At 45.1% G+C, this 12,731-nt stretch overlaps 1 protein-coding gene across 2 annotated transcripts in view; it reads left to right on the forward strand.

The window, feature by feature from the left end:
* Nucleotides 1-1,012: 1,012 nt before the first annotated feature.
* Nucleotides 1,013-12,731, forward strand: part of RFC2 (replication factor C subunit 2) — a 28,825-nt gene continuing 17,106 nt past the window's right edge. For both annotated transcript variants that reach the window (XM_049904798.1, XM_049904799.1), the window contains exons 1-4: nt 1,013-1,148; nt 2,168-2,237; nt 4,388-4,429; nt 4,758-4,864. In XM_049904798.1, the coding sequence (XP_049760755.1) occupies nt 1,042-1,148; nt 2,168-2,237; nt 4,388-4,429; nt 4,758-4,864 (326 nt within the window). In that variant the 5' untranslated portion in view covers nt 1,013-1,041. The remainder of the gene's footprint in view (nt 1,149-2,167; nt 2,238-4,387; nt 4,430-4,757; nt 4,865-12,731) is intronic.

Genomic DNA, 12,731 nt, shown 5'->3' on the forward strand with positions numbered 1-12,731 from the left:
TACTACGTACATGACATTAGACAAATTATTTACTCATTCCGGAGCCTGCTTCCTCACCTGCAGAATGGGGACGACAAGAGATTCCACCTCGGCACTGCACGGGGGCACGTAGTCACCAATATTATTAGGGTATTTGGGCTAAGGTAGGAAAGATTAGTTCCACAGGTAGAAAAACAGCCCAGGTGAACGCTGAAAGCACTGGTGAGTATGAAGTACCTATTTTTCCGAAGGAGTCCCTGGGTGTTGCAAACTGTTAACATGCTCGGCTGCTAACGGACAGGTTGGAGGTTTGAGTCCACCCAGAGGCACCTCAGAAGAAAGGCCTGGCCACCCACGTCAGAAAATTCAGCCACTGAAAACCCTCCAGCGCACAGTCCTACTCGGACGCGCATGGGGTCACCGTGAGTGGGAATCACTGGACGACAACTGGTGGGATGTGTGTTTCTGGAATACGGATTGGGGCACGCCTGCCAGAGGGACAGTTTCCTCCTCTGCGAAACGGGGACACCGCTGGCCTCGCAGCGCTGGGACAACAGACGTCAAACATCAAACGCAGGAGCTCACCTAAGGCGAGCCGGGGTTACTCGGTCGGGAACCCGGGAACCGGGGCTCTGGCCTCGCGCCGCCCAGGACCCCCGACGTCGTGCCTGCGGGCGCCCGCGCGTCCCAGCCCTGCGTCCGGGCGGCCGGGGCCCCGGCCCCTGCTCCTGCCCGCGGGACACGAAGCGCCTACCCCACCCGGCCGGCCGGCGGCGCGGAGGCGGAGCCCAGGCGAACCACGCAGAGAGAGGACCACGGAGCTCCGCTCCCGGGGCGACCCGCCTTCTGGGAAGGCTGCGCAGGCCGCGGTCGCCCTCCGCTCGCTCCCAGGCCCGACGCCCGGCTTCCCTTGGCAACCCCGGGCCCTGCCCTCGGCGCAGGCGCGGAAAGGGGCGCGCGCACGACTTCCGCTCGCGCCCGGCGTCTCTCGGCGACCAGGGGCGGGGCGTGCGCGGTGACGTCAGGGGCGGGGCCTCGGCGGCGGGAAGAGGCGGCGGGAGAATGGAGGCGCCGGAAGGCGGTGGTGGCGCGGCTGAGCTCGGCGCCCAGGGCCCTTCCCCTGCGCCCGGCAAGGCCTCCGGCGGCGCCGGCCACTACGAGCTGCCGTGGTGAGCACCCCGTCGTATATAAGGGCTGCGTCTCGCTCGGCGTGGGGGTGGGACGGACGGCGGGCCGTGGCCGTGAGGCCCTCAGGGCGAGCCTCGTCTAGGGGGTCCTGAGGGGAGCAGGCGGCCCGGCGAGCTGGCGAGGGGACTGTGGTGGGCGGGCGGCGAGGGGGCCGCGGCGGGCGGGCGGGCGGCGAGGGGACTACTGTGGCGGGTAGACGGCGAGGGAGCGGGGCCCGGGGGGCCAACAATAACGCACGTGAGGGACGGGCCTCATAGTTCAGTCACGAATCCGAGACTGGTGGGGACACGAGAACAAAAGCAAAGAGGAGGAGGCAGGAAGGGCCAGGAAAACTGGACGAATGGAAACGGAAACTGGGTGGAGAAGGGGAGAGAGAGTGTCGACGCATTGCGGGGTTGGCAACCAGTGTCACGAAACAATTTGTGTATGAACTGTTTAATGAGAAATTAATTTGCTCTATAAGCTTTCACCTAAATCACAAAAAATAAAAAGGAGAACCACTGTCTGAAAAGGCCGCCAGCCTGCCCCCTCTACCAGCCTCCTAGGGTCACAGAACAGCCTGTGTTTCTGTGCAGCCAGCCCTGCTGAGGGCTCGGTGCCTGCCTGCCCAGTCGGGCGGGCAGTGAGCAAGGGGCAGTGCTGCAGCGTGTCTGTCACCCCAAGGACGCCAGTGTGGGTGGACGCGCCGGGCCTCTGTTGTGGCCGGCGGGCAGGCTGTGGTGCCGCACGGCTCAGTTTTTCTGGCCCTTCTCCAGCAACGACAGGTGTTTCTCTGCTCTGGTGGCTTTGAAGTCTTTGTTGTACAGTTCTCGTGCACTCAACTTTTCACATGGCCCTTGGGCACCTCATTGAATCTAAAGCCTGCAACCTTTTGGCATATTTGTATTGAATGTATATAATCTGACGAAGCTCTGAGGATTGCCTTTTAGCGCTCTCTCAGGTACTGTGAAAATAGCCATGTCAACATTTTTATGCTTTTTTTTCCTTTTTTTAAAAACAGGGTTGAAAAGTATAGACCAGTAAAGCTGAATGAAATTGTCGGAAATGAAGACACTGTGAGCAGGCTGCAGGTGAGTGAGTTTTTACAGGATGATCTTGTATTGTTATTGTGGCTTTGACAAGCTGGAGTACATTTGGAGGATAGCCAAGATAGTGAAGGGAACGCAAACCACGAATCCAGAAGGATTGAAGGGTTGGGAGACAGTGAGTCTGGAGAAGCCTGGAGGCCATGGTGGATGGCTTCAAATGGTTAAGGGCTGATGCTTTGGAGAGAGGTTGTCAGACTTGTGCTGTGTTCCTCTAGAGCAGGACGGCAGACTCGTGCTGTGCTCCTATAGAGCGGGCTGGCAAACTGTTTCTGTAAAGGGCCAGATAATAAATATCTTAGGCTTTAGGAGCCACAGAATGGCTCTGTGGAATTCATATATATATCTATATATGTATATAAACCTTGAAAGATGTCAAAACCATTCTTAACCTGAGAGATTATAAAAACAGGCCCTGCCCCCACCCCGCCTTAGTATGCTGATCTCTGCCCAGAGGACAAAATTAACACAGTGCGGCTAACAGGTCAGCAGAATTCAGGTTGACATGAGGACAGATTTTGTAGCAAGCAGAAATGTCTAGCAGTGGAGCAAGCAAGTGGGGTTGCACCAGAAGGCTTTGCATTTCCAGCCCTAGAGATCTTCAGGAATCATCTAGAAGCCCAACTGTTTGACACATGACAGAGAAGGTCTCTGTAATAGCTACCGAGTTTCTTTTGATTTGTCGTTTAACAAGTATTTGATTATCTTGTCTGGTCCAGACACAGTGTTAGGAACTGTCAATATCTGATGAACAGAATGTACAAGGTTGCTGGCCATGTGGGACTTACAGTCTAATGGGGCCTACATTAAAGTCAACAGGTAATGTTGTCAGTACTCTGCCAGGTGAAGTACAGGTGCTATGGGACATGTGGGAGGAGTGACCTGCTTGCAGGTGAGCAGCCTGTGAGTAACCTGCTCCAAGTATTCCCCCAGTGGAAGAGGTGACTCCAAAGCTAAAAGATGAGTGGGAGTTAGCTAGACTGGAGTGGGCCGGGAGGGAGGGAGGCAGAAGGAATGGCAGGGACAAAGGCCTGGAGGTAAGAGGGAGTGTGGCTTGTTCTGGGGAACAAATGCTGTCTGATTGGGATACACATCAGTGCTTTTCAAACATTTGTGGGCATATGAATCACCCGAGGATCTTGTAAAAATGCAGATTCTGACCCCGTAGCTCTGGAGTGGGGCTGGGGATTCTGCTCATCTAACAAGCTCCCAGGCAATGCCGATTTTTCTAGTCCCTGGACCCACACTTTGAGTAACAGGGCTATCCAAAAACCAGTTGCAGTCAAGGCAACCCCAGCTTATGGTGACCCCTGGGTATTAGAGCAGAACTGTACTCCATGGGGTTTTCAGTGGCTGATTTTTTGGAAGTAGATCGCCAGGACTTTATCCTGAGATGCCTCTGGGTGGACTTGAATCTCTAGCCTTTCAGTTAGCAGCTAAGCACGTTAGCCATTTGCACCACCCAGGGACTGTGTTTTGGACTGCAGTGAGAAATGAGCCTTGTGTGGTGGGCAGAACCCAGACCCTGTAGGGCCTGTGAGCTCTATTTAAGAGTCTGGGCTTTGTGTTGACGGCAGTAAGGGGTTCATCCAAGGGTTTCAGTTAGGTAAATTTTTAAAAACATTTGCATTTCAGAAAGAAGGTCTTGGTTACAGTGTGGGAAATGGATTAGAGCGGGGCAAGTTTAGAGGCAAGGAGACCAGTTAAGGGCCTGTCGAAAGCAATCCAGGCAAGAGACGGTGGACTAAGAAAGTGGCAGTGGGACTAAGAAAGAAGGCAGTCTACCCTGGAGAGAAAGAATAGAAAGCACAGTCTTTCTGAAAGCTCAGTCACTGAGCTGCTGGGTGGGCTCATGGAGGAGGCCCAGACAAGGATGGTGCCGCCCTCCAGGTTCCAGATGTGAGCACGGGGCTGATGCACTGAGAGCTCACGGAAGGGGGAGCATGGGTGGGGCCCCAGGTTTGTAGGGGATGATGATGAGTTCAGGTTTGAATATACTGAGGGGAGAGTTCTCTGGGGCATCCATTTGGAGAGATTTGTAGTGATGCTTCCTACACGGGACTGTATGGCCGGGGCGGGGGGGACCGCTTGTAAGGCTTACAGAGTAACCAGTTTTAATTAACATTTTTCCTCAGGTCTTTGCAAGAGAAGGGAATGTGCCCAACATTATAATTGCTGTAAGTACTCAGTCCTGGTCTGGTGGTTTTGTTTGTCTCCGAGCCTCATTTTCGCTGCCTGCTTAAGTGTTTTGGTGGCATGGTGCTTCCTCCTCAGAGAGGCCCTTTATCACTACAGCCCTTGTCACTTCCGTCAGCAGGGGGAGATATTCCATGAAAGCTAGTCAGGAGACCTGTGGAGTGGTTACCCTAATGATTTGACGTCCACTTGAAATAGGGTGGGATGGGTTCAGGGGAGGTGAGTGGAAACAGTAATGAACAGCAAAGCTGGGGATATGCTGAATTCATCCTGGTGGCTTGGAGCACTTACTGAGGATTTCATTCCTAGGGGCCCCCAGGAACTGGGAAAACTACAAGCATCCTGTGTTTGGCACGAGCCTTGCTGGGCCCGGCACTTAAAGATGCCGTCCTGGAACTCAATGCTTCCAATGACAGGTACATCTGGGAATCAAGACCAAAGGGTGGCGAGTGTTTGGCGTTTTGAATTGTTATACATGTGGCCCTTTTTTCAGTGTGTGTTATGCTGGGAGCTTGCCTTACCAATGATGTGTTTTCCTTTAATCCTTCCCTGTGAAAGGTTGAGAATTGCTTGCTTGTCAGTGTGGCATCACAAGCCCTTGACTTGCTGGTTTACTTTTCAGATATTGAATAGTGAGAATTACGAAATAAGAACCTGTTGAATATAATGTCTGTAAAGTGTGCTTTTGATTATTCCTCGAGGACGTTGTTCTCAGGTTTTTCATATCTTCTGGATTACGGAGATCTTTATCTACCTGAAATGGCCAGTGTCCTTTGAATGCAGCTAACTGCTCCTCAACTCTCACGCATGAGCCTGTGATACATCTACTTGTGAATACTGATTCCAGAAGTCAAGTACGAATGGGTTCTAGTTAATCATTACTTCTCATTCTTCTCTCACCCGCATCATCAAAACTCACTACTTTTAAAAACTTTGGTGGCTCATAATTTTGTTGAAAAGAGGGTGGCCCATAATTGCAAAATATTTTCAATTTTAGATTTATAAACACCAATTAGAATGATAAATACAGTGATTTTTTTCCCGTTTCTGTGTCATTTATTTCCTTCTAATCACTTTGTATACACACCAGCCTTCCTCTAGCGAAGCAGGACGGTCCAAATTCTCCTCACAAGATACATTGGGGAATGACGTCCTTCCTGTTAAGTGACTAACTGGTTGAAAATATATTTACTTTTTGTCCTTAGAAATATATTGTTCACTTCTCAGTTCTTGAGTTTGAGAAAGTTTAAGTTGTTGGCATCTGAAGGCTCATAGTCTTGAGATTTTGCTTCTGTGATCAGTTTCACCATCAGTAGAGTCTAGACAGATCTCTGGGTGGCACAAACGATTTGCACTTGGCTGGTAACCAAAAGGTTGACTGTTTTTTTTTTAATAATTTTTATTGAGCTTTAAGTGAACGTTTACAAATAAAGTCAGTCTGTCACATATAAGCTTATATACACCTTACTCCATACGCCCACTTACTCTCCCCCTAATGAGTCAGCCTGCTCCCTCCTTCCAGTCTCTCCTTTGGTGACAATTTTGCCAGTTTCTAACCCTCTCTACCCTCCAATCTCCCCTCCAGACAAGAGATGCCAACACAGTCTCAAGTGTCCACCTGATACAAGTAGCTCATTCCTCATCAGCATCTCTCTCCAACCCATTGTCCAGTCCCTTCCATGTCTGATGAGTTGTCTTCGGGAATGGTTCCTGTCCTGGGCCAACAGAAGGTTTGGGGACCATGACCGCCAGGATTCTTCTAGTCTCAGTCAGACCATTAAGTCTGGTCTTTTTATGAGAATTTGGGGTCTGCGTCCCAATGTTCTCCTGCTCCCTCAGGGGTTCTCTGTTGTGCTCCCTGTTGGGGCAGTCATCGGTTGTGGCCGGGTACCATCTAGTTCTTCTGGTCTCAGGATGATGTAAGTCTCTGGTTCATGTGGCCCTTTCTGTCTCTTGGGCTCATAGTTACCATGTGACCTTGGTGTTCTTTATTGTGCTTTGATTCAGGTGGGTTGAGATCAATTGATGCATCTTAGATGGCTGCTTATTAGCATTTAAGACCCCAGGTGCCACATTTTAAGACCCCAGACGCCACATAGGTTGACTGTTTAAACCCATCTAGTGACACTGTGGAAGAAAGGCCTGGCAGTCTGCTTCCATAAAGATTACAGCCAAGAAAACCTTAAGGAGCACTTCTACTCTGTAGCACGTGGGATTGCCATGAGTTGGAGTCAGCTTGACAGCAGTGGATGTTTTTGGTTTTATTAGAGTCTAGAGTGCTGCTGTTTGTCTCTCTGCAGTCATTTTGTGATTTGTCTAATAATTATGAGTCTTCTGTCAGTTTTCTTTTCTTTGCCATTATGGAAGGAAAATGAAAAATTCTGAATTCTCAGCCATATTTAGCAATTCCAAATTCTTACCTGTGTTTAATGAAAGCTTAAAAATAACAACGAAGATGGTAGATCTAGACTGTCTTATATCTTCTTGAAAATAATGCAGAACCACCAGCAATGCAATTAGAAAACTGAAGGATGATGCAGCAGTGACCATTTCTACCACTGTTGTGTCATTTTTCTAGGCAATTCCATCATCCTTTCATTTTCTTCTTATTTTGATCTTTCTTACATAGCTAAGGGTAACCAATGAATAGTGATGAAATAATTAAAGAATAAGATCACTAAAACACCAAAATGTATGAAAGGGTCCATTGGATTCACATGGTAATTGCAAGGTAAAATGAGTTTCATTCTATTAAAAAAATAGTCAATTTTTCTTTGTTCTTTGGAAGACCTATAAGAAAGAATAGAAGTCGTTAAGTATCAATCTTTAGAAATAACTAGAATTGCTCAAAAAAGAAACTCAAAAGCTGAAGTTGGGTCCAATAGTCCCTGATGGTATACTGAGAGAAAACTGAAGGACACCGGGTGGGGCTGATATGGTGGAGCAGTCAGACACTTCTTGTGGTCCCTCTTAAAACAAAGATCCGAAAAAACAAGTGAATTGATTATATATGACAAGCTAGGAGCCCTGAACATCAAAGACAAAGTTGAGAAATTAGACTGAGCGGCTGGAAGGGGCAAAAATGGTTCAGAAACATTGAGTTGTTGCCACACCTGACCCTGCAGGAACCAGCACCCTGCAGGCTGATTCTGACACTGCACCAAGCGTGGAGAGCCAAGCAGAGGCGTTTGGGATGCATTTTCTACACTGAGGGAGGCCGAATGGCGGAGAGCCTGCTCAACCCTCCAGAACAAGTGAGAAATGGCCCACAATTGGCAAACAATAAGTACCTGCATTTACCTACTGCGATACAAAAATACCCCTTCAGGAAAATCATCTCATCCACGTACCTGTTCCCTTCTCACTCTGCATTGTGTCCCAGCTGGCTGCATCCCCTGGGTCAGAAGAGGACCCTGCACTCGCCCTGAGCCATTCTCCCAGCCTTGGAGAGGCAACACATTAACAAAAAGGAAAAAAATCTGCCTGCTCCTCTAAGCCAGGAACTCAGGGCAGAAACAGCTCCTTTGCCTAGGCTCAGGCATAAGGGGTCCATGGACTTTGAATGCCTTTCACCGCTGCATAGGCTTGTGCGGGCCCATTTCAACAGTGTAGGTCCTCATTAGCACAATACAACAGGGTATATACCTGAAGTCTAACTTCAGCTGTTTCAGCTACATGGTGGAGAGGCAGGTTCTTGTCATTTGATACCACTCTGCCTATTAAGCAGGGTCTTCATCTACCCACATCAGGGGCCTGAGGACTGATGGCTCCACCCACAGCACCTAGCCATGTGCAACAGGGCCCAAGAATAAGTGGTGCCTCTCAGTCCTTACAGCCAACAGCATTGGATGCCCATAGTCTGGCTGCAAAACCCACCTACCTACATGCTCTAGAGAACAGGGACACACTTCCCTCATAGACACTCGGGCAGCTGTCAGCCCCCTGCCTTGCTCAGTGCATGACCCCCTACTGCACCCAGGTACCTGTGCCTACACCAGTCACCCCTGCTTGTCTAGGACTGAAGGTGAGAGCTTGCAACATGCACTTGGTGACTGACTGTCTGGACACCTGAGCTGAATCCATACAAGAAAACTGAATGAACTCCTGAGGTCACATACCTAGTAACAGCCCTAACCACCTGGTGACAGGATGTTAGAGCTTCAAAGGCATCAATAATTAAACTAGCTCATTCAGGCAGCCTATTTGGGCATATCAAAACAAAATAAGAAGCTAGGATGCAGTAAGCAAATATAAAATAAATAAGTACAATAACTATTGATGGCTCGGAGACAAGAGTCAATATCAAATATCACAAAGAAGCAGGCCACGATGACTTCGCAAGCTTCCAAAACAAGGAATCAAGAAATCTTTCGGGTGAAAAGAATTTCCTGGAATTACTGGAAGTAGAATACAAAAGGTTAACATACAGAACTCTTGAAAAGATCAGGAAGGAGATTGGGCAAGACACAGAAGAAGCCAAGGAATGCACAGACAAAGCGTTAGAAGAACTTAAGCAGATTAGACAAGAGCATAATGACAGGTTTAACAGAATCCATAGAGAGACAGCAAACAAATTCAGAAGATTAACAATAAAATTTCAGAATAAGACAATTCAGTAGAAAGTCATAAGAGCAGGATTGAGGCAATGGAAGTCAGAATTAGCGAGACTAAAGATAAACCACTTGGCACCAACATATTTGAGGAAAAATCAGATAAAAGAATTTTAAAAAATGAAGAAGCCCTAAGAATTATGTGGGACTCTATGAAGAGAAGTAATCTAAGAGTGATTAGAGTACCAGAACAGGGCAAGGGATAACAGAAAATACAGAGACAGTTGTTGAAGATTTATTGGCAGAAAACTTCCCTGATATGAAAGATGAGAAGATATCTATCCAAGATGCTTATCCAACCTCACACAAGGTAGATCCCAAAAGAAATTCACCAAGACATATAATCAAACTTGACAAAACCAAGGATAAAGGGAATTTTAAGAGTGGCTAGGGATAAATGAAAAGTCACCTACAAAGACTAAGCTCTGACTATTCAGCAGAAGTCATGCAGGCAAGAAGGCAATGGGATAACATATAGAAAGCCTTGAAGGAAAAAAAGTGCCAACCAAGAATTATATATCCAGCAAAACTGTCTCTCAAATATGATGGCGAACTTAGGACATTTCCAGACAAACAGAAGTTTAGGGAATTTGCAAAAACCAAACCAAAATTACAAGAAATACTTAAGGGAGTCCTCCAGTTAGAGAGTCAATAACATCAGTTTTGTTACCCAAAACTAGAACACAGGACAGAGCAACCAGATATCAACCCTGGAGACAGGGAAATCACAAAAATAAATCAAAGCTAAAACACTCAAAACAGGGAAACAGATGTCATTATGTAAAAGATGACAACATTAAAACAAAAAAGAGGGACAAAAAAATGTAGTCATAGATCTGTCGTATGGAGAGGAAGTCAGGGAGATATAAAGAAATAAAAATTGGTTTAAATTTAGAAAGATAGGGGTAAATAATAAGGTAACCACGAAGGAAACTAACAATCCTAGGCATCAAAATAAAAAACAAGAAAAACATAAAGACCCAGCAAATACAAAATCAACAACAATGAAAAAGAGGAAGAGAAAATATATAAACAAAAATGACTCAGCACAGAAAATTAAGTGGCACAAAGAAACTGTCAACACACACAAAAACATCAAAATGACAGCACTAAACTCATACCTATCAATAATTACTCTGAATGTAAATGGACTAAATGCATCAATAAAGAAACAAAGTGGCAGAATGGATAAAAAAACACAATCCGTCTATATGCTGCTTACAAGAGACACACCTTAGACTTAGAAACACAAAGAAACTAAAACTCAAAGGATGGAAAAAAATAAGCAAACAACAACCAAAAAAGAGCAGGAGTGGCAATATTAATTTCTGACAAAATAGACTTTAAAGTTAAATCCACCACAAATGATAAGGAAGGAGGCTGTATAACGATTAAAGGGTCAATACACCAGGAGGACATAACCATCAAAAATATTTATGCACCCAATGACAGGGCTCCAAATTACATAAAACAAACTCTAGCAGCATTGAAAAGTGAAATAGACAGCTCTACAATAACAGTAGGAGATTTCAACTCACCACTTTCCGTGAAGGACATAATGTCCAGAAAGAAGCTCAGTAAAGACAGGGAAGATCTAAATGCCACAATAAAACAACTTGACCTCATAGACATATATGGAACACTCCACCCAACAGCAATCAACTATACTTTCATTTCTAGTGCACATGGAACATTCTCTAGAATAGACCACATATTAGGTCTAAAGCAAGCCTTAGCAGAATCCAAAACATTGAATTATTACAAAGCATCTTTTCTGACCCTAAAACCATAAAAGTAGAAAACAGTAACAGAAAAAGCAAGGGGGGAAAAAAAAAACTTGGAAACTGAACAACCCCTTGCTCAAAAACTATTGGGTTATAAGAGAAATTAAGGACGGCATAAAGAAATTCATAGAATCAAATGAGAATGAAAACACATCCTACCAGAACCTTTGGGACACAGTAAAAGCAATGCTCAGAGGTCAATTTATAGCAATAAATGCACACATCCAAAAAGAAGAAAGGGCCAAAGTCAAAGAATTAATCCAAGAACTCAAACAAATGGAAAGAAAACAGCAAAAGAAACCCTTTGGCACTAGAAGAAAGCAGATAATAAAAATTAGATCAGAATTAAATGAAATAGAGAATAGGAAAACAATCAAAAGAGTTAACAAGACCAAAAGCTGGTTCTTTGAAAAGATCAATAAAATTGATAAACCACTGGCCAAACTGACAAAAGAAAAACAGGAGAGGAAGCAAATAACCCAAATACGAAATGATATGGGTGATCTCACAACAGACCCAACTGAAATTAAAACAATCATTACAGAATACTATGAAAAATTGTACTCTAACAAACTTGAAAACCTAGCGGAAATGGACAAATTTCTAGAAACACACTACCTACCTAAACTAACACAACCAGAGGTAGAACCACTAAATAAAAGCAATAACAAAAGAACAGATTGTAATTTAAAAAGTTCCAATAAAAAAAAAGTCCTGGTCCTGATGGTTTCACTGGAGAATTCTACAAAACTTTCAGAGAAGAGTTAACATCACTACTACTAAAGGTATTTCAGAGTATAGAAAAGGATGGAATACCCCAGACTCATTCTGTGAGGCTAGCATAACCCTGATAGCAAAACCAGGTGAAGACACCACAGAAAAAAGAAAATTACACACCAATATCCTTCATGACCTTAGACGCAAAAATCCTCAACAAAACTCTAGCCAATAGAATTCAACAACATATCAAAAAAATAATTCACCATGTCCAAGTGAGATTTATTTTTATGCAGGGATGGTTCAACATTAGAAAAGCAATCAATGTAATCCACCACATAAATAAAACAGAAGACAGGAACCACATGATCTTATCAGTTGATGCAGAAAAGGCATTAGATGAAGTCCAACACCCATTCATGATAAAAACTCTTAGCAAAATAGGAACAGAAGGGAAATTCCTCAACATAATAAAGGGCATTTATACAACACCAACAGCCAATATCATCCTAAATGGAGAGTCTGAAAGCATTCCCCTTGAGAACGGGAACCAGACCTGGATGCCGTTTATCACCACTCTAATTCAGCATTGTGCTGGAGGTCCTAGCCAGAGCAATTAGGCTAGAAAAAGAAATAAGGGGCATCCAAGTTGGTAAGGAAGAAGTAAAAGTATCTCTTTTTGCAGATGATATGATCTTATACACAGAAAACCCCCCAAAATGCACAAGAAAACTACTGGAACGAATAGAAGATTTCAGCAAAGTATCAGGATACGAGGTAGACATACAAAAATCAGTTGAATTCCTTTACACGAACAAAGAATGTTGAAGAGGAAATCACCAAATCTATACCATTTACAGTAGCCCCCAAGAAGATAAAATACTTAGGAATAAATCTAACCAGAGACATAAAAGACCTATACAAAGAAAACTACAAGACACTACTTCAGGAAACCGAAAGAGACCTACATGAGTTGAAAAACATACCTTGCTTATGGATAGGAAGAATCAACGTTGTGAAAATGTCTTTTGTACCCAAAGTGATCTACAGATACAATGCAATCCTGATCGAAATTCCAATGGCATTTTTTAATGAGATGGAGAAACAAATCACCAACTTCCTATGGAAAGGGAAGAGGCCCCGGATAACGAAAGCATTACTGAAAAAGAACA

This window comes from Elephas maximus, chromosome 12 (genome assembly GCF_024166365.1).
Source record: "Elephas maximus indicus isolate mEleMax1 chromosome 12, mEleMax1 primary haplotype, whole genome shotgun sequence".
Lineage (NCBI taxonomy): Eukaryota > Metazoa > Chordata > Mammalia > Proboscidea > Elephantidae > Elephas > Elephas maximus.